Source organism: Python bivittatus, unplaced genomic scaffold, assembly GCF_059951505.1.
Source record: "Python bivittatus isolate LINGU-HERP-01145 unplaced genomic scaffold, Pbiv_v1 ctg000020_np1212, whole genome shotgun sequence".
Classification (NCBI taxonomy): domain Eukaryota; kingdom Metazoa; phylum Chordata; class Lepidosauria; order Squamata; family Pythonidae; genus Python; species Python bivittatus.
The window spans coordinates 34125873-34149135 of NW_028277030.1; the positions used below are offsets into that span (position 1 = coordinate 34125873).

General features: G+C 34.5%; 1 protein-coding gene across 1 annotated transcript in view; it reads right to left on the reverse strand.

The window, feature by feature from the left end:
* The window catches only part of CSMD1 (CUB and Sushi multiple domains 1), a 1157732-nt gene that overhangs the window by 155401 nt on the left and 979068 nt on the right, over positions 1-23263 (reverse strand). Inside the window, exons 31-37 of the mRNA XM_088136832.1 lie at positions 19583-19699; positions 17245-17358; positions 15778-15873; positions 8834-9037; positions 7330-7454; positions 4386-4482; positions 3517-3621 (exon numbers count right to left, since the gene is read on the reverse strand). Coding sequence (XP_087992958.1) covers positions 3517-3621; positions 4386-4482; positions 7330-7454; positions 8834-9037; positions 15778-15873; positions 17245-17358; positions 19583-19699 — 858 coding nt within the window. The remainder of the gene's footprint in view (positions 1-3516; positions 3622-4385; positions 4483-7329; positions 7455-8833; positions 9038-15777; positions 15874-17244; positions 17359-19582; positions 19700-23263) is intronic.

The following is a 23263-nucleotide window of genomic DNA, read 5'->3' on the forward strand; positions in this document are numbered from 1 at the left end:
CATCTTCAGTACTGAAGATATTACCTAGCCAAGTAACAAAATGTTAGCCAGAAAACAACCAAGCTCAGAGAGCCCCAAGGACTCCACAGAACTAGAGTTTCTCATGTGATTAGAAAGTTATTTCACAAACAGAAAAGAATTCAGGATACAGCCCAACTGGATTCATTCACTACTTTTCATAACAGTAGTAACCAAGCATTCACTAAAAGTAAATAAATACACCAGTCATTGTCTATAAAAGTAAATGGTATGCTCTGTAGTATAAACTCATGCAAAGAGAGGAACCATGTATTATCTTAATTTTCAGTAATTTCATATAATCTACAAGATTTTACTAGTTTGCACAGAAATGAAAAGGGCATTTGATGAAAACCCCCAAATTTTACATTTCTATTTTATTATTAACAATTCATTTTTAACAAGGTGTTTATCTCATGAAGATTAATTCTAATTCAAATTTCAACTTAACAAACTCTAATTCAACTTAAGATGCTAGAAAAATAGTCATATTTCAGATTAATTTAAAATATAATTTGCAAGTTGTTTCTAGTTTGCAGAGAAATGAAAAAGGCATTTGATGAAAAGTCCTAAATTTTACATGTCTGCCTTTCTTTTCCATCCTTGTGATATTCTTTTGCAGATTTGGTGATCAGGTTTCTACATGTACAGTATTTCAAGTCCACCCTTACCATGGATTTATGTATCAAATTGCTGTTGCATTTTCAGTTCCTAAGGATTTCAAGCATGACAATTGCTCTTTTTGTAACAGTAGCTGCACACTAGGTTGATATGTTCATCTATCTATCTATCTATCTATCTATCTATCTATCTATCTATCTATCTATCTATCTATCTATCTATCTACCATGACTCCATGCATAGTACCATAACTGAATAGTAGCTTTTGATACCTTCCTATTTCAGAAATATGCTTGATTCCTTTTTTAAAAATCATCTCTGTTGTTGACCATTCCTGTATTAGCAAATTAGTGTTTATTATAATTCCTGAATCTGATAATAGCTAGTTCTTGACTTGCCACCTCAAGGTCAGATTAAGGCAAAACATTTTATTTGGACCTATTCTTGAAAAACATCCAGAAGTTTCATTTGTATAAAGGCAGCAAACAAGTTGCTAACCAGGGTACTGGTTGCCAATTATTTTCTGTACTCATTTAAAAACACTGATTTTATTTAATCCTTCAACATTATTAATGATTTTGGGTCTGTCTAAGAGTCACTTGTGAATCTGCAGGAAAAGCTTCTGCAGAAAACTCTTGCCTGATGAGGCCTGCAAGAGGCATCTATAACATGCCTTTTGAAGTTCTGACTGATACCTGATCTATCTGCTTTCAGAAAGGTTTTTTTTAGTTGCAGTCAGAAGGGTTCCAACACGGTTTTACATATTTATCTGTTCATTTATTTTTACATTAGTATACTGTCTGGGTTAAAACATTTCAAAATAGTTGTTTTCTTGCTGTTTATGATGTATGCTGTTAATTATAGTTTAATAGTGTTTTTAATTCATTTGTGTTGTATCTGGTTATTTTTATTCTAATGTCCTTGAATGACATTTTTGGAAAGGTAAAACTCCTACAAATAAAAATGATGATGAGATACATCCGAAATGACCTAACCTTAAATATATAAACGAACATCAGCAGATGGCAAATCATGTTCAGAGAATAGCATCAGCAGGTATTTCTAAAATATACCATAAATAACTATCTCTCAATCCACATGCTATATAAAGACACACACACACACACACACACACACACATTTGACATCTTCAGTAAATTGCTTTATATGAATTAGAAGAAACTTTGCATACAATTAGAAATGAATAGAGAAATTCAAGCACAGAATTAAAACATCCTGTGGCTAATCGTTGGTCTGAATACTTATCATCAGCTGGAAATCTGGCCTTTCCAAGTTTTTTCACAGATTAACATTCTATAATAGTGATTACTCCAATTATAAGTATTTCCATTGGTGCTTATCAGTATATTTGCTTGCATACAATTGCTCATTAAGAGGAGATGGATATCAATGCTAAGGGAATATTTAATGACTTAATCTACATACTTCTAAAAACATCAATTCACATAAATTTTTTATTGCTTTTCAACAAGGCAGCTTAATGCTTACATAGTAAAATGCAGCACTGGGTAACCCAACCTAGTTCACATCTATATTCACCCTTATAAATGGAAGGATATATCTTTAGTGGAACCTTTATTTCATATGAATGAGTTACTGGTATACATAATTATCAATACTTTTTAAACAGATGAAAAGAACATAAAAGTAGAAAAATGCAAAGTATTATTCAGTTATCAAATATTATATATCAAATTCCTGACATTATTTGGAATAGATAAATTGTAGACAAATATATATTGATTTCTAAACTGGATATTGGGCAAGGTGTAATATGGAGATAGAAGATAGGAGTCTGATTTTCAAAAGTAAACCTGCAAAGGGTATGTTCTATAGCAAATTATCTTTGCAACACAGTGTGGAAGAAAGCTTTCAGCTGTGGATAAGATCTTTTTGCCCAATTCTGGAAGAAACTCCTTTCCCCATACTATAATCAGCAATTTTAGCTAAATCTCAAATCCTCCATGAAGCATTATCAGGAGGCTCAATAAATTGTCATGAAAAGAACGGTCAGGAAACTCACGCTCAGGTACCCCAATTTCATGAATCTAAACTTCTGGTTTCAGTATGGCCTATGTCTATTTTAACTTAAAAAACATAAGCGCCAATTCATTATTTTAATACAATTTGTGTGTACTTAACATTGTGTAAATCTTATTATATAAGTACTTCTATACAATATTTTAAAGAAAATAGTAGGCATTTTAAATATGATAAATGTATGTACAATTATTAATTTAAATAATATATTAGAAGCTGTACATAAAGAACTTTCTTTAAAAAAACTGGTTCTAGTTGTGATATGGTATCTCTTTGGGTATTATCTTTGTGTGAACAACTTTATTACAAAGACATGATAAAGGATTTTTTTGCCATGAATTAATTCTAATTCATTTGTGTCAGTTTCTCCTACATCCTATCTGTCTGTCCATCTACCCATCCATCTATACACACACACACACACACACACACACACACACAAATTATGTGTCAGCAACTCAACAGACATATGGAAGTCTATTTTAAAACTATTCTATATATGTCAATAGAATAGATATTATTTCATAAATAGATAAAATTTGAGAAAGTCAGTATGGTGAGGGTAAATAACCACACAATGAAATAGATTTGCCAGACAACTGTCATCATTGTCAGAGCACCCCTTGGTTCTGTCCAATCTCAAGAATTTTCATTTGACTTTTTTCAGTTGTGGACCCTACTTATGGATGATTGTTCCCAAAATAAACAGATACCATAGTTTGCATAGTTTTCATGCAACATATATAGTTAGTGTGCACTACATGATAGGTGAAATAAAAATAGTTTAAAGAAACAAAATAATTTTAAATATCTTACTTTTATATTCCAGGTGAAAACCAGCTGCTGCTACACTAATATCAGAGTGAAAGTGTAAGTAAAGTTGATTGGAAGTGCTGTTCAACAGTGCTGGTACTGTGGTACCTACAGAAAACATAAGTCAAATATATATCCATATTAATTACAAAAGAAGCAACATGTAAGCAAATATTCTTTTTTATGGTGAATCAAAGAAGTATACATGATGCTATAATACTTATTAATTATCTGGGAATATACTTTTATTTTTACTAAGTTTCAGCATATTAAACTTAGTCTGTTTATCTGTGCATCTCCCATGTCCTTCCTTTAATATAATCTGACTTAGATTTTGATTAAAATTTCAAATGCAATTTTGAGCAGCATATTTTATCTCAGCATAGAGAGTTACATAAACTCACAGAAACATAATCATTCTATATTTTCTGTATTAATAGTGCTTGGGAATTCATTAGGATTATTCTTCACTTAACAACTCTTGTGTAGCACAATAAAGATAAAACTGAGCTGCAAGTTGCATACAGAATTAATCTGTTCCTCTACTGCCTCATTACATGTCAATTTCTGTATGGACATATTCTATCCATAATTACAACAGCTACACTTTGATGATATGAATTAAACACTTAGGATAAATCACAGCTGTTGCTCAATATTCAAAGACATTCAATAAAAGAATAATACTAATACTCATCATCTACCCACTGGTATACAAAGCATTTCATATTCTTTACTTTAGTATTCTTTACCAGGATATTAGGAAGAAGTGGCATGCAAGGGTGTGTTGTGCATAGAGTCACAAATAGAGAAATTTGAGTTATCTGTATCTATATTCTGGCCATTACAAGCCATTATAGGTTTCTACATACCTGAAAAGCTTCCAAGCCTTGGTGCAGTCATATCACCACCATCATAAATTTCAAGAGAGTCCCAGTTATGTTCTGTGGCAAAGTTTATTACCTGTATCTGTGAAAACCACATCACTGAGTGTTCATTAAACATGATAATCAGAAATTTTTCAGAAAAGTACATCATGATAAGCTTGACAACAAACACGGCCAGGGCCTTTCCTTGCTTGCATCTAACCACAGTATAAATATGTCCCAGCAACTTCTTGTTTTTTCATGATATTGCCTTCATTTTGTTCCCATTCCATGAATCAAAAAGGCTTAACTTTAACTGTAAACTAATGTTTTTCCTTAAGTCAGCAACATCCAATGACAATTGCAAATTGTATAAAATCTGTTAGACTTCATCACCCATTACAGTGGAGGCAAAGTTGGGTAGGATCAGAGGACACTTATTAACTGTTTCAGTTGATGCAGAAATGCACCTTCCTCTGTGATCCATGGTCAGTCTTGCCTGCAGCGATTATGCTATTGTCTCCCTAAAAAGTTAAACACAGGGGGGTGTTAAACATTAAAAAGGCTTGAAATACCATAATAGTGAAATGGTGTAATAGTGAAATAGGCTGAAATAACAATGAAAATACAAGATCACCATCACTGCCCCTGCTCTTGTACAGAGCTTGGAGGAATCTGGAAGTCCATATTTATTGTCCAGATAAAGAAAAGTAAGACGGGGGGGGTAGGAATCCTAAGTATACATGCTGCTTTTAACTTGGCTTATCACAAAATCAGAACAGCACCAGAAGCAATTAATGGAGGAATTGATTCAGAATAGGAATCAAAAATAAGGGTAGCAAATTTCATGTTGGTATAATCTTTGCTGACTCAAGGATAAATGTATAACTCAGCAGTGGGGAAAGGGCCCACAGTAACAATATTATAAACCTTTCTAATTGAAGAATAAAATTATAAAGCATACACTAGACCAAAATAATATTGAAATGCTACTGAAACTAGAAGAACCATAGTATGAACATAGAGGTGAGCTAAAATTGATAACACCATGTTTCCTAGATCATTTGATCAGCAAGTTAGGTATTTTTTCCTGAACTGCGCCACTTCAGAAAGCAGATGGGTAACTGTTTCCTAATACAAATGCTTGCATGTATAAACCTAGACTACCAAGAAGGAACTAGGTTAGAGCCAGAATGCTAGCTTTTATGTTTGGGAATGTTCAAATGTGTGCGGCAATATTCAAACATGCTTCTATTTGGTATAGCCCAAAAACAGGTACATTATAAAATTCTGCCTGAATAGCTTAATTTGAGGCAAGCATAAAATGAGGTAAATTATATTTGTATCAAGGAAGAAAAGAAAATGAGGAAAGTAAACTATACAATTAGACTGAAACACCATTTTCTGAAGATACCATAAACATTCCAGGAAATATATTTTTCAAGGCTAATTTACTTAGTTACTCTAATTTACCTTTCTGCCCTTGCTTCTCTGCCATCTAGGGAGGCAGCAATCAACAGAATACCCTCCCCAATTGTAGCCTACATAATATCCACTTGCAACTTCCTAACAGAATAAGTGAGGGATACGTAATACATTGCATGGAGGAGAATTCACCAAAAACTTTATCTTCTCCATTTCACTGAATGCTGATTTCCATCACTGAACAGTCACTATTTTGAAATTATCCATTATTTTTATATGAACAAAGGAGTATTTGTGGGCAGTGGAAAATTACTAAGACATTTCTAGTTTAAGAAAATATGTAAAGAAACTTGTTTCAGTTAAAAGAGGGCAATCCTAATAAAATTTTTGATTAAAAATGACTTCAATTTGGTTTAGGTTTTTTTTTTTTTAAGTCATATGGAACAAGAAGTTGGTGAGTATGGAAGTACCAGTGACAAAACCTGGTAGGCACTGGAAACTGCTAGTTATAAGCTCTAGTGAAATCTGTGAAACTTACTAGCATAGTTCAGGAAAGCTTCTGAACTCAGATAAATCTCTTGAACTGATTGAACATTTTTTTTAGATAGTAATCCCCTTCTATAATCTCTGAAAATTCTCTCCATAGCCAGTTTGAGTTGTAATTGCTATATGAAAATGAACATTCATTAAAATTCAGCTCTATAGGAGTTGTTATTAAATAGAGTTTCTTTTAATGAGCTTTCCTGAATACAAAGACTTTGATTAATTCATATTATCATTGTGTGAATTAAAAACAATATTTTAAATTATTTCTTGTATAATGATATACATGCCACATGCATCTCCACAGAAGCACATACATGACACTGACATGTTTTGTCTTTTCAGTCTAGAAAGGCTTATGAGAGAAAGAGGTTCTTTGTCTTGGATAGCATGTTTTTATTAAAATACTTAAAATATTTCATTAGTTTATTAACAGTATCTTTGAAGAATACTATGAAGGCCTTGTTAAAACGAATCTCATAAGGAATACAAGTCATATTAACTTCATAAAAACAGCTATGTGCAATAATTTGAGTATCACTCTACTACCTTCTGGTATCCTATATAAACATATAATAAATCCATCATGGCCTCATTCAGTTTAAAGGACTACATTAAGATGCAGCAATCATTATAGCTTCATCTGGAAGCACATGGTATATCAGTGAACTAAATTATGATCAAAATATGCATAATCCTGATTTCAAAACAGGTTCCTTTAATTAATGTTGTTTTCCAGTAAATTGCACTGAAGTGAACAGAAATAATTTGGCTTTTGTACTTCACATGCGGGGTGGTGGTGGTGGTGGTGGTGGTGGCTGAGAGACTCTGAATTTGTGAATGAATATATACAAAAATGCAAAACAAGGTATTTTTGTTCTTTGTTTTAGATTTAGCTGGGGACAGGAATAATAAATTAGTTTGTTTTTTACTTTAATTCTGAAGTATTTTATATTCCACTGTTGGCAAAATATGGACTTGCCTGAATACCTGATCCCTCAGTCACTATGATTTTCCACACACAATTCAAGCTGTTACCATAAGGTTCAGGGTAACCTGGAGACAATATAGTACCTCTGCGTTCAGTGAAATTCCGGCTGCATGGCACTGAAAGAAAATTGAATTGGAAGTAACAATAAAGCTTAAACTTTGCTGACAAAGAAGGAAAATCCCATTAAAAATAGGAATTAAATTTAATTTATCTATTTATAGAGCAAGAAAAATAGAACATTCACTATAAAAAAGCGCCCTCCCTCTTTTCATAGTTGCATATATACAAAAAGTTTTATTTTCTCTGATAGTGTCCATGAATGTTAAATCACAATAGTGACATTTTAAATTCACTAAATTTAAAGTTTTTACTATTTCTACCTTTGTCTCATTTCAGACCAAGTTTTCTACAAGTCAGACAGTGTATTTTAAGACTAGAAAGGGAAACACACCACAAAAATGGTAAAGAATAGGGCAACAGTATAGGAAAACAGCTACAGAATTTGAGGTATAAAGAAAGCAGACAGGCATGGCGAAGGAATGCTCTCTTTAGCACTGAAAACAGAGAAACAGGGCATGAATCATCAGTGGTGGACAAGAAAATCTGCAGCATCAAAATCCAAATTTGTAAAGGCAGGATAGACCATGTTGCCAGGCCTGCCCGTATGGCATTATTTTACTTATTATTATACTCCCTTCAGATTGTACTTAATATTCTTTATATAATTACATTTCTTTTTTCTAATGATCATAGCTATAAAGGTTTCAAGGAAAGGAAATGAACTTCCTTGGCGTAACTCAATGTAGAAATATCCATGATAGGAAATAAAATGTCCTTCCGTATTATAAAAATACACTACAATTTATATCTACTTGATATTATCATAATTCAAATAATTAAGATTTTATTTTCTCTATTATACCATCCCTATCAGTACAATAAAAAATTGCACAATGCAAATCTCTGAAGAGGAACAAAAACTAAACCCAAAATGGAAACACAGTTCTGCTGAAAAGGGTCACACACAAAACACAGTAAGTAAACAGTTAGTTTGCTAGGCAAGACCATTCTGATTCATGTTATAATAAAATACAAGAATCAGTTGTAAAGTTAAAATATGATACTGTTTTTAAATTGTATTAATTATTTAATATTGCAAAGCATGTTTCAGGGTAAGTCCAATTATTAGCATAATTCTGATTGTCAGAGATTCATCTTAAACTTATGATTTTAGAGGCAATCATGCTGATAATATAAAGTGAGCAAACATGCATCAACTATATTAATCTAATAGGTCATTATGTCAAATTCTATTCTGTCTATCAAACAGCTAGTACTCAATTACAATTGAAATGACATATTGCTTTTTTAAACTGGACATAGCCAGCATTAATCAATGACAAGGGAATTTATTTGTTTAATACTACTTGATAAAACTAATAATGTTCTTAAATTCTGATTTAGAAACAGGCGAACTAAAAATAATAAGCCTTACCCACACAGCTTGGCACTGTGTCATTCCACTGTGCTAAAGCATTGGGCACAGACTGGCAGCGGATAGCCTTGGAGCCTTGTAGAAGATAGCCCGGACTACATTCAAAGCGAACTACAGAACCAGCTGAAAATTCAGAGCCAATCCTCCTACCATATCTTGGCTCTGGGACGGAGCTGCATTGTGTATCACTTGTTCGTGGGACCGCTGCATGAAAGAAGAAGTGTTACTGGAAAAGTTCCACCAATTCACACATTTATCTTTAGGTAATTTCCTATACTCATAGATGTTCCTAATAAACTTCTCTGTGTATGTTAAATATACTGATCAGAGCTGATTCCTCAAATATCTTTTTCCAAAGCTTTCACACCAAAAAATATACCAAGCCAATGTTCAAGAAAATTGTTTCTCAATTAAGGATATCCTTGACTGTAGTTATGTTTATGAGAAATGGAAATTTATTATTAGTATACATAGGGTTGCCTACCATACAGCAGATAAACAATTTCTGGTTGGTAGAATATGGGCTTGTAGAGGCTGGCAACCAGATGGGGCATTTGATATAGCCCAAGATTCAGAAGTCCCCACCACTGAATCATTTCCTCTTCTAAGCTTTGGCGGTAGCTTTGCAGCAAAAACTTAAAACAGAGTGCTACTGCTACAGCTTCTCTGACTCTGCACATCTCAGGTAGAAGAGATAGAAACAAATTGTTACTGAGCCTACAAGGCAGTAAGAAAAATATTGAGTTCTACCTGCTCATCTAACTCCAGTACTTTGGTTCTGCCCAATCAAAAAAATGTGCAAGAAATCATTGCCGCTTTTGCTGTTCTGTGCATCAAATTTGGTCATCTGTCTATTGAGATAAATTACTCGCATAAGGAGACAAGAAGACAACAAGGGAACTGGCATATGAAGCCGTATGAAGTTGAGTTGTGCACAGCTACATAGAAGTGCTGACAATAGACATTGTCCTAGTCCAGCCACCATTAAAGGCCTCCAAGCCAAGCTCCCATTCAAGGCTCTTTTGCCAAGCAAAGTGATATGATAGGAAGTTGCTCTCTGTCCCAGTCACTCATGGAGCCAAGCACCCATACAATCAATGTGCAAAAGGAATTATCAACATCAGAACAGTCACCAAAAAAGCTAATAAGCAAGTACAGCAAGTTTTAAAATACTTCAAAGTTTTCTACCTCTTCTCTCCAGTGCTTCCACTTAGCATTTAATTATTTTTAAACTTTTACTGTATGATCAGTTCCAATTATTTTGCAGTTAAATGGCTACAAAACAAACAAAACACTTGGAGTATCTTTCCAGGATTATTTATTTATTTGATTTCTATAGCTGCCCATCTCAGGAAGTGACTCTGGGTGGCATACAGTCATAAAAACATAAAACAATTAAAACAATACAAATAAATATATATGGTCACTGAGTAAAACTATTACCATAGATGTTAATATAGCCAAGAAACAGGCCCCTTAACACACTAGGGGCCCCAGGCCTGGGCATATAACCAGGTCTTCATGGCCTTACGGAAGGCCAATAGGGTCAGGGTCATCCTAATCTCTGGAGGGAGAATGCTCCAGAGGTCAGGGTTTACGGCAGAGAAGGCACAGTCTTCGCCAGTCAACATTACTGCCCAACCTGCCAGGCCAAATTGGATGGGTAGAAACAACTGGGAGAAGATGATCCCTCAGTAACCAGGGACCAATCCATGAAGGGCTTTAAAGGTGCAACTGGCACCTTGAATTGCACCCAGAAGCACACTGGCAGCCAATGCAACTCATGTAGCAGTGGTGTTACATGTGTTGAGTATCTGTGCAGCTGCATTCTGTACCAGCTGAAGCTTCCAAATGCCCTTCAAGGGTAGCCCCATGTACAGCGCATTGGAGTAATCTAGACAAGAGGTCACGAGGGCATGAGTGACTGTTAGCAAAGCCTCCTGGTCCAGGAACAGGCACAACTAGTGCACAACCTGAAGGTGTGTAAAGGTCCTCCCAGCCATGGCTGCCACCTGCTGTTCTAGTAGGAACCATGAGTCTAAAGGACCCCCCCACCCCACCAGATTGCCACTGGGTCCATCTGGGGCAGTGGCACCTCATCCAGGACAAATGGTGGAAAAACCTTATTATTGGAAGGCCACTCAGTTTTGCTTGGGTTGAATCAAAGCCCATTGCACTCCCATATACTAAGAATATCAATAGTATGAAAGAACACCACCAGAAAAATAGTATGCCATTATTATACTACTATGTTTCCCCAAAATATGAAAGGAAAAGAACTAAGAGGCCTATTGATCCTAATGTCTAAGTCTTCGAAAAATCCTGGAACTGGCCCTGGCTTGTACTAATAGAATTCTCCATTGCAAAATGATATGATATGATTGTGCTGATGGCTTCTACTAAAAGTAATGGAAAAATGAACAGTGCTGCATTTCAGTGATTGGCTATGCATTTCTTCTTCCTCTAATACTTAGTTATGCAGAAATATTCCTTTCCTAATTCAAATGTTATCCTGTAGCAACAGTAGCAGCCACATTACAGCACATTGCACAGTCCCAAACAAGCCATAGTTGGACTAAGCCCTTATTGCTCTGAATATCTAGGTCAGATAGATGCAAGATATTAAAAATCATCCTCTTAAGCAACTGTTCTTTAATTTTATATAATCTGAGCAAATAGTACATGCAATAACTATTAACATTAACAATGCCTCAATCAACCCTCAAATGATTATCATACTGCTTTTTAAAGAAAAACAGAAATGTCCATGGGAACAGATACAATGCTACTTAGAATTTTGATGGTTATTCAGTAAATGCTATTGCTCTGAATGTTATCTATCTATCTATCTATCTATCTATCTATCTATCTATCTATCTATCTATCTATCTTGCAACATCGAGTAATACACAGAGACTGAATCATTATAAAACACAATTTCCTTGGTGCACTTTGCCTAGTTCTCTAAGATAACAATCAGTTGGAGAGACTGCTGTGAGATTAGTTACTGAGGTTGCTCAGGTTCCAGGTCATAAGCTTGCCTGAAAGTTCAACAGTAGAAACTGAAGAAGCATCAGACACATGAATTGCATCCTTCTTTTATATTCTGTCTTCAGTTAAAAAGAATTGTACTGTGAAAAAGTCAGAAATGGCCAGATGAATCTCAAGATTTACTAATAAATCTATAAACAGAAGAATCCATCCTCCACTCTCCCTTCAAAATCTTCCTCCTACAACCCACATCTGGCAGTATCCCACAATCCTTTTCACTTTAATTTCTTATAACCCTGTCATTATGTGCTGATCTGATCATATGTAATGATCACTGATAAATGACCACCATTGAAAAAGCTGCAGTTGCCAGTGGATACCAAATCCAATCATCAACATCATCAAGAACTGATGGAAAACCATATTACAACATTCAGTCAAACTTTAGTGAACACAGGCCCTTAGAAAGAAAGACATTTTAGAGGAAGCTCTGAAATTGTGGATGGTTGGTTGCTTTTCATCAGAGCAATGTATAACGCATTTTTATATGGATTTATACATTAATGTCTTATGCAGTACCATTTCAATTACTATAGTAAGTAAGCAAATCAAGTATAATAATGGAAATGAATGCAAATTCAAAACACAATTTAAAACACAATTGTGCTGAAAATGTGAGGGCATTTAACTTTAACATCACAAAATATCAATAATGTGGGTTTTTGCAGAAGTGAGCTCACCATTTGTGGCACAGCTACTGCTAATCATAACTTTCTGTGCACTATGATATATAGAAAAATGCATCTATGAGAAAAAGGAAGATAGCTTTTGTGACAGAAAATGAAATACATAATAGAGAAAATGGCATTAAAAACCTCCATTATATCAAAATCTAAGGATAGAAATCGAATCTTGTAACAATTCTGTTCAGAATATGCAATCATGTTAGCTATAGACCTTCTTTTTCTCCTCCTAATCCTCAATCTAATTCTAAACTCTAGTATTGACAAGCTAGTCTTAAATAGCATCAGACACCAAGTGCATTTTCTACAGTAATTATTCTTTATTTTTCAATGCTATGAAACAAAATAGAAGTCAGTCTAGTGGAAAAGTGAACATGGAACAAATCAGACTGGAATACTAGGAGATAAATACAAGGACTCATTTTGTAGGCCAGATTAAAAGTGTTCATTCAGAAATGTGGATGTGGCTGTCGAAGGTATTTAAACATTGAGAAATTCCCCAAGAAGATTGCAAATTCCCAAGTAGTGATAGCTAGCTAGCTAGCTGTCACTATTTGGGAATTTGCAATCTTGGTAGCTTGCTTGCTTGTTCATGCATGCATGCACGCATGCATTCCATTTATATGACCACCAATCTCAAGGTCATGATTCTGGTCAGCTAACAACAGTTAAGAATATCATAAAATACATGTAAGTCAGTACTACTTTTATTGTAATAGTTATAGTAACAGAATCTTGCAAGTCTGAATGCACTCCCCCCTCCTCCTTTTCTCTTCATGTAAACTTGAACTTAAAGGGTCTTGTCTGACTCAAGTTACTTTCTTGACCTGGGCTCAGGCCCCTTTTATCTGACTGTTGCCTTGGTAGCAGCTCTTCCTCCAGTCCTCCCTCTATAATCAGCAGCCAAGGTAAATAAAAAAACAAAACAAAACAGAACCACCACTAACAAATCTACATAACCGTTGCACAGGTTCTGCCACACATCCAAATCCTGAAGCCCATTGACAAAACCATAACTTTAAAATCTAGCAAAAGGCCAGTAGGGTCAGGGCCAATCTAATCTAATTTAATGTTAGAAATCACATGACCATGTCTACATCTTTTAACAACTAGTATTACAGAGGATTCACCATCCAAAAATAGACACTTATATAGCTGCAAGAGTCTCCAAAGATAAATAAAGCAAGCTAACTTACTTCACTTTGAGATGCAGCTAGATAAAATGATCTAATACTGTAACGTAGCAATTAAAAAACAAAAAATTTCAATGCATTTATATGTCACTTCTAACAAACAATAATAGGACAATTTTATAAGATAAAGAAATGTTTCTCTCTTATGTTGGACCTGTACTTTTAAATGAATTAGGAGGGGAAAAAAAAGATGCCACCATAACATTTGAATATCTAATTGCTCAAACACGTAAAAAATAGTTTCCCTTCACAGAAGAACTAAGAGCAAATTTCATTCCATGATATTAAACTTCTTTAATTTAAAGAACTTCTTAAATGTGGATCAGTCACTTTGCTGCACTGTGTTGTCTGCTGGACACTGAAGAAAACCAAATAAAAAGCAATATATTCAAATAATATATGGAAGAGCAGAATTCTTTCAAAATATGGGATTAGATGATTTAGGGTCTTTTGTCAGGAGGGAGGGGGAGAATCAAATAGTATTTCCAATTTTCTTTCTTTCTTTTTTAAAGTCTATCTGCTTTCTCTGTATTGGATCACATTTCCTGAACCAGAATGGGAATGACAGTGGAAGGAGCACAAAGGCTTTTGTAAAGTTAAAGAGTAAGATAAACCCACACTAATTTTCAAAAATGTCTCTATCCTTCCAAAGTAGCAGAACAGTTATCCTTTCATAGGTGAGGAACATATCAAGGAGAATAAATATCAATACTCTGCCAATGTAACACCGATCCAAGAGCTGCAACTTTCAAGGATATTAAGATGTAGGGGCAATTAAATATGAACAGTTTTTGAACCACTAAATTGGGAGTTATTTAAGAAGATGAAATAAGCTAAAGTAATCTGCCTATACTGTTGCTCTTAATAAAAATATTTCAGACACAAATATGAATTTTAAATTCCTATGTTAAATACATTTTTAAAATAAAATATTTGGAATAGTAAATAATGCATCAATGATATATAAACAGGTAAGTATGATAGGTAAACAAAACAAAACAAAACAAAACAGATTTATCCCCTTTTGCCCTATATTTCTCTTACACCAGCAGAATCTCACACACCTGTAGTCAGAAATGTTGTATATCCAACTGAATTAAATGCAACTTATTTCCAAGAAAATTTCCATGGATTTCATCCTTAGGCTGCAATCCAAGTTTATATACTAACATAAAATTCTCACTGAACAGACTGAGATATTTTGGAAACAGATATTCATAGGATTGTATTGTTAATAATCTCAGCCTGACCTAAATTGAAGATATTGAAATTAAAGTTTCTGTCAGAAAACAAGATTAATGCTTATGTAAATAATTTTTTCATTAACTGCATTGATAATTTGCTAAAGTAACATTATTGTAACTGTTCTTACAGAAAGTATTACAAAACAGAGAGTCATGCTCTGCTTACCCATGTTACTTAACAAGTAACAGGAACATCAATATTATTTCTATAGATATTTTTAATTTGGGGCAGAATTCCAAAACTCCTAGGAAATATAACCCTATCTTGCATAGCTGATGAGGTCAGAAAGCCACTTTTTGTTTGTTTTGCATGTTGAAAAAACAAGGGGTGGCGGAATCAGCAACCCTAAAATCCAATAGACAAAAACAGACACTCAGAAAATGTCTTGAATTCAACAAACACTGGGGTTGGATTCCCTATGCATATTCCCTGAACTTTGCTTCTGCTACCTCCTTTGGGCATGAATCACTTTCATACAAATGCTCTACATGTGGGGTTCAGTTCACAAGTTCAGAATCTTGTATGTGAGAAACCAAGTTGTGAGATATCCACCATGCATTTTTCATACATTTCTCACACCATTTTTTAATTATTTTAATCTCATAGATTCCAAAACAAGAAATATAGCTTTTGAAATGAAAGGTAGTAGACAAGGTTACATGATATTACAGACCATATTGCATTTTCCATTCCAAATAGTAAAATAATGGTATTTTGGCCATACTGTATACAGAGAACAAAACCTAGGAAAGCTGAAAGTTAAGAGAAATACCTTGATAGACAAAATGGAAGCCCCTGGCAGATGCTCCACTCTTGGCACTAAACCTCAAGAGGATCTGATTGGATGTAGCTAAAGGCAGGGTCTCTCCTATATGTTAGGAGGAAAAAAAAAAGATAAGGGAGGGAACATAAACAAATATACAGTAAATCTATTTCTAGATATGTAGACATGGAACACTGCTTTCTTGTACAAAAGCAAGAAAAAGAAGGAAGGAAGGAAGGAAGGAAGGAAGGAAGGAAGGAAGGAAGGAAGGAAATAGTAGAAAAAAGTATATGCCAGGGAAATTGTTATTATACAATATATTCCATTATAATATATAAATATTATATATTTTCATTATATATATTTATGCATGTTGAACAGAACTTATTTTTTTAATCAGCATTTGATTCCAAAATATTCATTTTCTTTAAATTTTATTCTCCTTCTCCAGTGAGATTATTTGGTTTTAGTACTATTATAAATTAGAACAAAATGCTCCTATTCTCTGCTTCATGACAGCTCTGGCCTCATCTATGATACTTTATACTATTTCCTTTCTCAATCAGATTTTCTTTCATCCCACCCAATTATCAAGTAGATTCCATGACCACTGACAAGGTACTATTCCCCATCTTAAATGTTTTCTGTTTGAACTTCTGAAAAACCTGAGTGAAATTCATCAACGTCAATTCACTGACACACTATCACACTGGTAGAACCAACTGCCACTGGCAGATTCCTTGTACCCATTTCTCAGACCTTGGCCTGGAAGACTACGGACCTGCTGGAGCAGATCTGGAGCATTCTGGACAATAGGCAGTGGAAGACTTACTGACTAAGTGGAGGTCCATTATAAAATGTTTTTCTTATCTTAGATTTCCCCAAGCCTGCTGATAGCCTTTTTTGTGCATAATTTTATGTGGTTTTAATGTCAAAAGATTAGCACTCACCTGTGAACATCAGGAACAGAGGGAATGACTACACAAAATACTTTTTATTAGCAACACAATTATGAATCAAGATTAATAATTTGCTGGAATGAAATTTGTGACTAATCCAGGACACACTGTCCTCATCAGCCTTAGTTTATACTGAAGATACTCAATCAAATTGGCTAAACACAGTTGAGATATTATTGGCTTTATTATATAATTTCACATTAAATAGAATTTAGTAACTGGGGAGGGGAAAAAATCCCATAAATAATCAGAAAAGGGAAAGTGACTGCAGTGGTGACTAAAAGAATCAGTGACATTGCTCATGAATGAAATGGGTGTCTATATACATTAAAAAAAAAAACTTTCTGCCCATTTTCAGGCCATATATTAATATCTGATGTAACCATTTGGATTGCCCAGTTAGATACACTGCATATATGAAAGCAATGGCACATTCCATTTTGTTGATTCAACATTTAAATTTATGAAAATAAATTACTTTAGTGCTATTTATGTATTTTTAAAGAGTTCTATTTACCTGAGTGAGATCCAGAAAGTGAACTCAGAAGTCTAGTTTGAGGGTGTTCTCCATCAAATAATTCTACCACATCATTTAGAGCTGTTTGGAAATAGGAAAACTGTCCAAACACAACTATAAAACATGAGTAACAAAAGGAAATATTAATTAAATGCAAAACAAATTAAGTCTGCAATCAGTGAAATTTACTTTTAAGTAAGCAGATATTGGATTCGACTGCATCTCTACTTTCCTTTATTTATTTAGAGGTAAACACAAGTTTGTGTTTGATATTGTGCATCTTACTGTATAGTTGTAGGTTTACTCTAACTATATGTGGTGTCTTACTTGCATACCACAAATCATTATTTATGACCACTAATTCAATAATCATCTAAATATCCACATTTCTGGAATAGAATTAACAAGACACTGTTCTACTAATGTGATAGTGAACAGGATGTTTCTGACATTGTGATCTGCATTTTGGAAATATATGATAATTTCAGTACAAAGGTTTTATAGGTCTTATGTAATGGTGTTACTTGGTTAGGTTTGTCCACAAAGTCACAAAGTGCAGGAAGAAAATACTAATAAAAATAGGGATGTTATTATACTCTTCCTGAAGTTTTGCTCCGGTACTAGTTAGGCTGGAAGTGTTTTATTTATTTATTTTGGAAAAACAAAACAAAAACAAAAAATACCAGAAAATGTAGCTATATTTTTAAATGTTCACAAGCTCATGCAATAAGGAATAGTTTCACTGTCTCCTGGCTTTTCCAAGGCATAGGGGATATTAAATGGCTTCCTGGACAGACTAGGAAATCCCTGTGGCACTTTCAAGACCACCCAACATGTTGACCCCAATTGTCCAAACCTATGGTTGGCACAGCACTGGTGGCTCAAAAGGCTACTACAAGTAGTCTCTGGTGGGTGCATGTGTGTATGTGTGTATACAGGTAGTCCCCGGGTTAAGAATGCCCAGTTTACAGATGACCCATAATTAAGAATGGAGTCTTTTGTAGCAAAATTCAAGTTAAATACACAATGATTCGAATTAAAAACACAATGGTTCGAGTTCATTACACAATACTACTTATACAGTATAATACAATAATACTGTTTCGGCTTACATACAAATTTAACTTAAGGTCAGACCTTGGGAATGGAAGTCATTCTTAAAGTGGGGTATGTGTGTGTGTGTGTGTGTGTGTATGTGTACATACATGTATATGTATAATACTATGTGGATATACATCTATATGTCTATGTGTGTATATCCCAGTGACTAAAATCTATAAGATTTCAAATGGGAACACCAAATTCTCACAAGATTCCCAAACCTTGTGACATTTTGGCTGATTTAATTAAGAATTGTAATTATCTTTTATTTAGATTAGAGTCCTTGTAGGCACCATGGGGGGAGATGGGGGAGTAGACACACATGCCTTGGTTTTTACTGGTGCCATATTGCCAGTACTCTGGTTATAAGGTAATCTTTAAGAACTTTTGATGCAATAATCCATCTGATGACAACATGGAGAAGGTAAACACCATTTGAGAGAGCAGTGGTTAAGGCATCAGGCTAGAAACTGGGAGACCATGAGTTCTAGTCCTGCCTAGCCCTAGGAAGGAGGCAATGGCAAACTCCTTCTGAAAAAAACTTGCTAAGAAAACTGCAGAGACTTGTCCAGGCAGTCTCCAAGAATTGGACACAACTGAACGATTAAAAAACAAAAAATAAAACACCATCTGTTAATCTGTCACATGATCTCTAAAACATACAAATTGTACTTCTGCATGATAGCGCAACCTGGGAAAAGAACCAGGAAAGGCAGGCCCATCACCTCTCATGCCAAATGCTGAGTCGGTGGAGTCACTTTGACCTCCCCTTCTGGCTCTCCCTATCCAGCCTTTGGAGGGGAACTCCCTTACCTTAGAGCTAGACTATTGGCAAAGGCTTTTCTACCACTTACTATCCAAATATAATCAATGGGGAGGGGTGAATGTTCCCCTCTTGATATTCAGGAAGAAAACTCATATCTTCTGTCAAATCTTCATTGTTGATTTATTTCAGTGTTTCACCTCAATGCTGATTTTAAGGGCATTTAAGTTCATATTCTGCTCTGTCTTTGTAAGCTACTCTGTTGAAGAAACAGAAATGCAGCCTGAAATCTAATAAATAAATAGGCAAATAAGTAAATAGAATAAATGTGCTGGATAAATATTTATAAGCAGCAACCATCTTTAGCTAATCCAATCCTAGGAAACATTGAGACTACTTTGTTAAGTAACTTGTACATAGAGAATATCATCAAGAATAAATAACAAGAAAGAATTAGTGAAAAGTCAAACTTACCAAATTCTTTAGGCACAGTAATTGAATACTGACAAGTCAGCCCAATAGTATAGTTTTGAGGGTAATTTGGTGATAAAACTACTCCATCTGATCCAGTATACTGGCCTCCACAGGGAGCTGAGAAAGAACATGTGTAAATATTGAAAAATAGGTCCAATTATTCAGTTGTAATAAAAATAAGAATATAGTACATTTAATACGAATGCAACGGAATTCTATACAAGCTCATGTGGAAATAAGTGTTCAGGTATAATTACTTTTTAGAAAATGTGCTTATACTGAAATCTTGGTATCTCTTAAAAATGACATCTAAATCCACTTTGTTTTTCTCACAGTATGTTTCATTGCTATTTCCATTATTGGTATAAAGCTGATCCTAATAATATTTCCATCTGACCCCAGCCTGCTCACTGCACAATTAATATAAAATATCAATATAATAACAATACAAATTAAAATGATATGCTTAATATTGTGACTGACCATGAAACAGATTAAATAACACAGATCACGTAACTGCCCAGTATTGCTATTTTAGCTCCCAGGGTTTTGACACACCCATCACTTTGCATCTACAAATACTGACAGTTTTGGAACAGTCATACACCATTATTAAATTTCTCACAGCCAAGAGTTAAATGTATACTTCACATTGCCACTGTGATCAATAGGACTTTAAAAGCAATAACTAGGTTACTGATACCTTCTGTATTTTGAAAAAGAATGAATCCCTGAATCTCACATTCATAATCTGATGAGATGTGAGGCATAAATACTATTCAATGTCTATAGTTTACTCTTCTGAAACTTTTCTACAACTATCTTTTATAATATTTGATGTATAAACATGTTTATTTTAGGTTGTTTCTAGTGGATATCCTCTCAAGAAACAAGGCTCTTTGACTCAGGGGAGTAATTCAGAGAAGGGGAGGTGTTTTCTCAAGCATTGGCATAGAAGGTGATGCATGGAAATGGCAATCAAAAGGTATTTTACCCTATGGAGCAAATTCTGTGGGAGGCGAAATCTCCAAGGAAAAGCAGGAATCAGCCAAAATAAATTTTCCTCTTTTAGCTTCACTAGGTAAAACAGCCTGCTGCCTTAGGGGAAGTGGCACTGACTTAGTTCAGGTGGCCTCTGAACAAGACTGAAATCCGTTTTAGCTGCCCCAACATCTAGTTGCTTTCTCCTTTCTGCTGTTTTAACTCACTTTCAAACTCACTTTCAAACATGTTACCCAGTGGCTAGCCAGGAGCCAATTGGTACTTTAACATTTGGAGACAATAGGCTCAAACTAGTGACTATATCTCCCATATTTTTCATTCAGTTATAACTTTCCACTAGATATGGTTCAGAACCCAGATCGCTAATTGGGTAATCAGTAATTTCAGATTGGAAACTGACAATTTGAAAGCCATTTATTTGGAAATGTGAAGCTTTGCGCTTTCCATTGACTATTGACCTTCCATCTATAAATGACTGTAACTTCAAACAAAAAACCTTTTTAGCAAAATAGGCAAATCGATTTGCTGAGGGGTGAAGCCTGTCCTAATTTAAAAGAAGTTTGTGTGAGTATTTTGTGTGATATTCCTTTATGATTAATTTATGATAGCATCAGATGAAATTTGCTTTAGGGAGTCCCTAAGCTCTTCTAGAAAAAATCTCTTTTGCCCCCCCCCCGCTTTCAGGTCCATTCTTATCTACTCCCTAATATTACAGTATTATAGGAGGTATACTCCATAGTATTTCTATAGTATTATAGGAGGTATACTCCATAAGCAGCAGCCCAAAGGGGAAATTGACAGATAACATTGGAGATCTTCTCAAATGATCTGAGGGATCCCAGGCAGCCTCTGAACATGGAAAGACCATAATGAGAGGTCTTATTTTGCCATCATTCCTAGGCTTCTAAGTTGGACTAATTGACTCTTCTTCCTTGAATTTGTCTCTTTTCATAGATGGGCTGCAAATTTCAATTAAGTCTTATTTTTCTTAAATTAGGCAGGCTTTGCCCCTCCCTAAGTTGCTTTGGCTTTTATGGAAAAAATATCAGTGCAAAATAGAATTCTACTTGCAATTCTTTGGATCTACATGCCATCTGAAGCCTTATAAATCAGTATAGATTTCTAAATCCAGTTACATATTTCTGTCCTGGAGATCCTCATAGAAGATTCAAACTTCAGATTTTGGAGGGGGCATTAATACCTTGTATTAATTTGTTTGGGAAACTACCATCAACTTGATGAGAAATACTTCTGTGTTATAAATACATGCATAGTTTTTATCATAGGAGCACATCAGGTCAATACTGCTTTATGATAGCACAAATGTTTTTCTTTTAGCCTCAGATGCTAAAATGTGGAAACACATGGAAATATATTATTTATGCTTCCATGTAGTTTGTGTAAAATATAAAAATAAGAGTTGTAAACAACAACATCTTTGATAAATAATAAGTCTCTTTGTAGACAGGATTTTTTTCTGAGAGCTGTACATTCCTTTAGTTTGGAAGACTTTCTGGCTTAATGGAAGATTCAATGAGAAGAAAGTGGAAATATAATTTTCACTGATGTCCCTCATGCCAAAAGATCTCCCAATTCCTGTGGCACATTGTGTGTGTGTAGAATGGAGAATCAGCAAAAGAAATATCTCAACCCATTTTCCACTCATAGAAACATCTGCTGAAACAAAACATTCTGAACACAATTAGATTCAGTCTCAAATAACTATTTTCTCTTTGTATTTTAAATATGGATTTGTTTCATATTTAAAATCTGAATATCATGACACTGGATACAAACTGTGAAGTTATATATAGTATTTTAATAGATAGGCTTCTATGTCTGATTTTTAACCTATTATTATCTACTCATTGTTCTTAATGTACACTTAATGTAAAGATAGCTTAGCAAAATAAAATCATCTGCTAGCTGCAAGAAATTATTTTCAATTGTATTAATATTTATTTATAACATTTATTAACAATCAAACCCTGTTTCATCCTCGGTGTTATTGTCATCATCATTATTAGAGTAAGTGATAAAGTGCTTTGGAAGGAACGACACTGAACAGCAATGGAAGAGATTTTAACATGTAAGAGAGTTCGGAGAAGAAATGAAAAGGTTTCAGATAAATGAGAAATTACCATGAGAGAACATTTCCATTTCTCAGTGACCTCTGCACCAGTTATTTAAGACACTTCTGCTTCTCTTAGCCTTAAAGCAATTCATATATAACACTTCAAAACTCATAAATATACCCAATAATAATTCAGCTTCAGGAAAGCTCATAAAACTGGAGTGTTCTGCCAAAGTATGACATTAAAGCAATGGTAGCATCTCAGAGGAAGGCTGGCTAGGCAATCCTCCTAATTCTTATACTACAGTGGTAGCAAATTCTTTTGTGTCTGAAAAAGGGAACACAGTGGAGTCCTTGCAGTTCTCTGAGCTTGGCTGTTTTCTTGCAAATGTTTCATTACTTGACTAGGTAACATCTTCAGTGCTAGAATGGAATGGGATTTGCCCTGCCAGTGTTGGTGGGGGTGTGGGTTTTGTTTTTTCCTCTGGAGTTCCTTGATTAGGGTATTGTTTACTGCTGATTGTATGTCTGGTGATAATCTTGGTGTTAATCTCTGCTTATCTGAGTGATGATTGCTGGTGGGGAGATGTTCTGGTCTTTTGTTT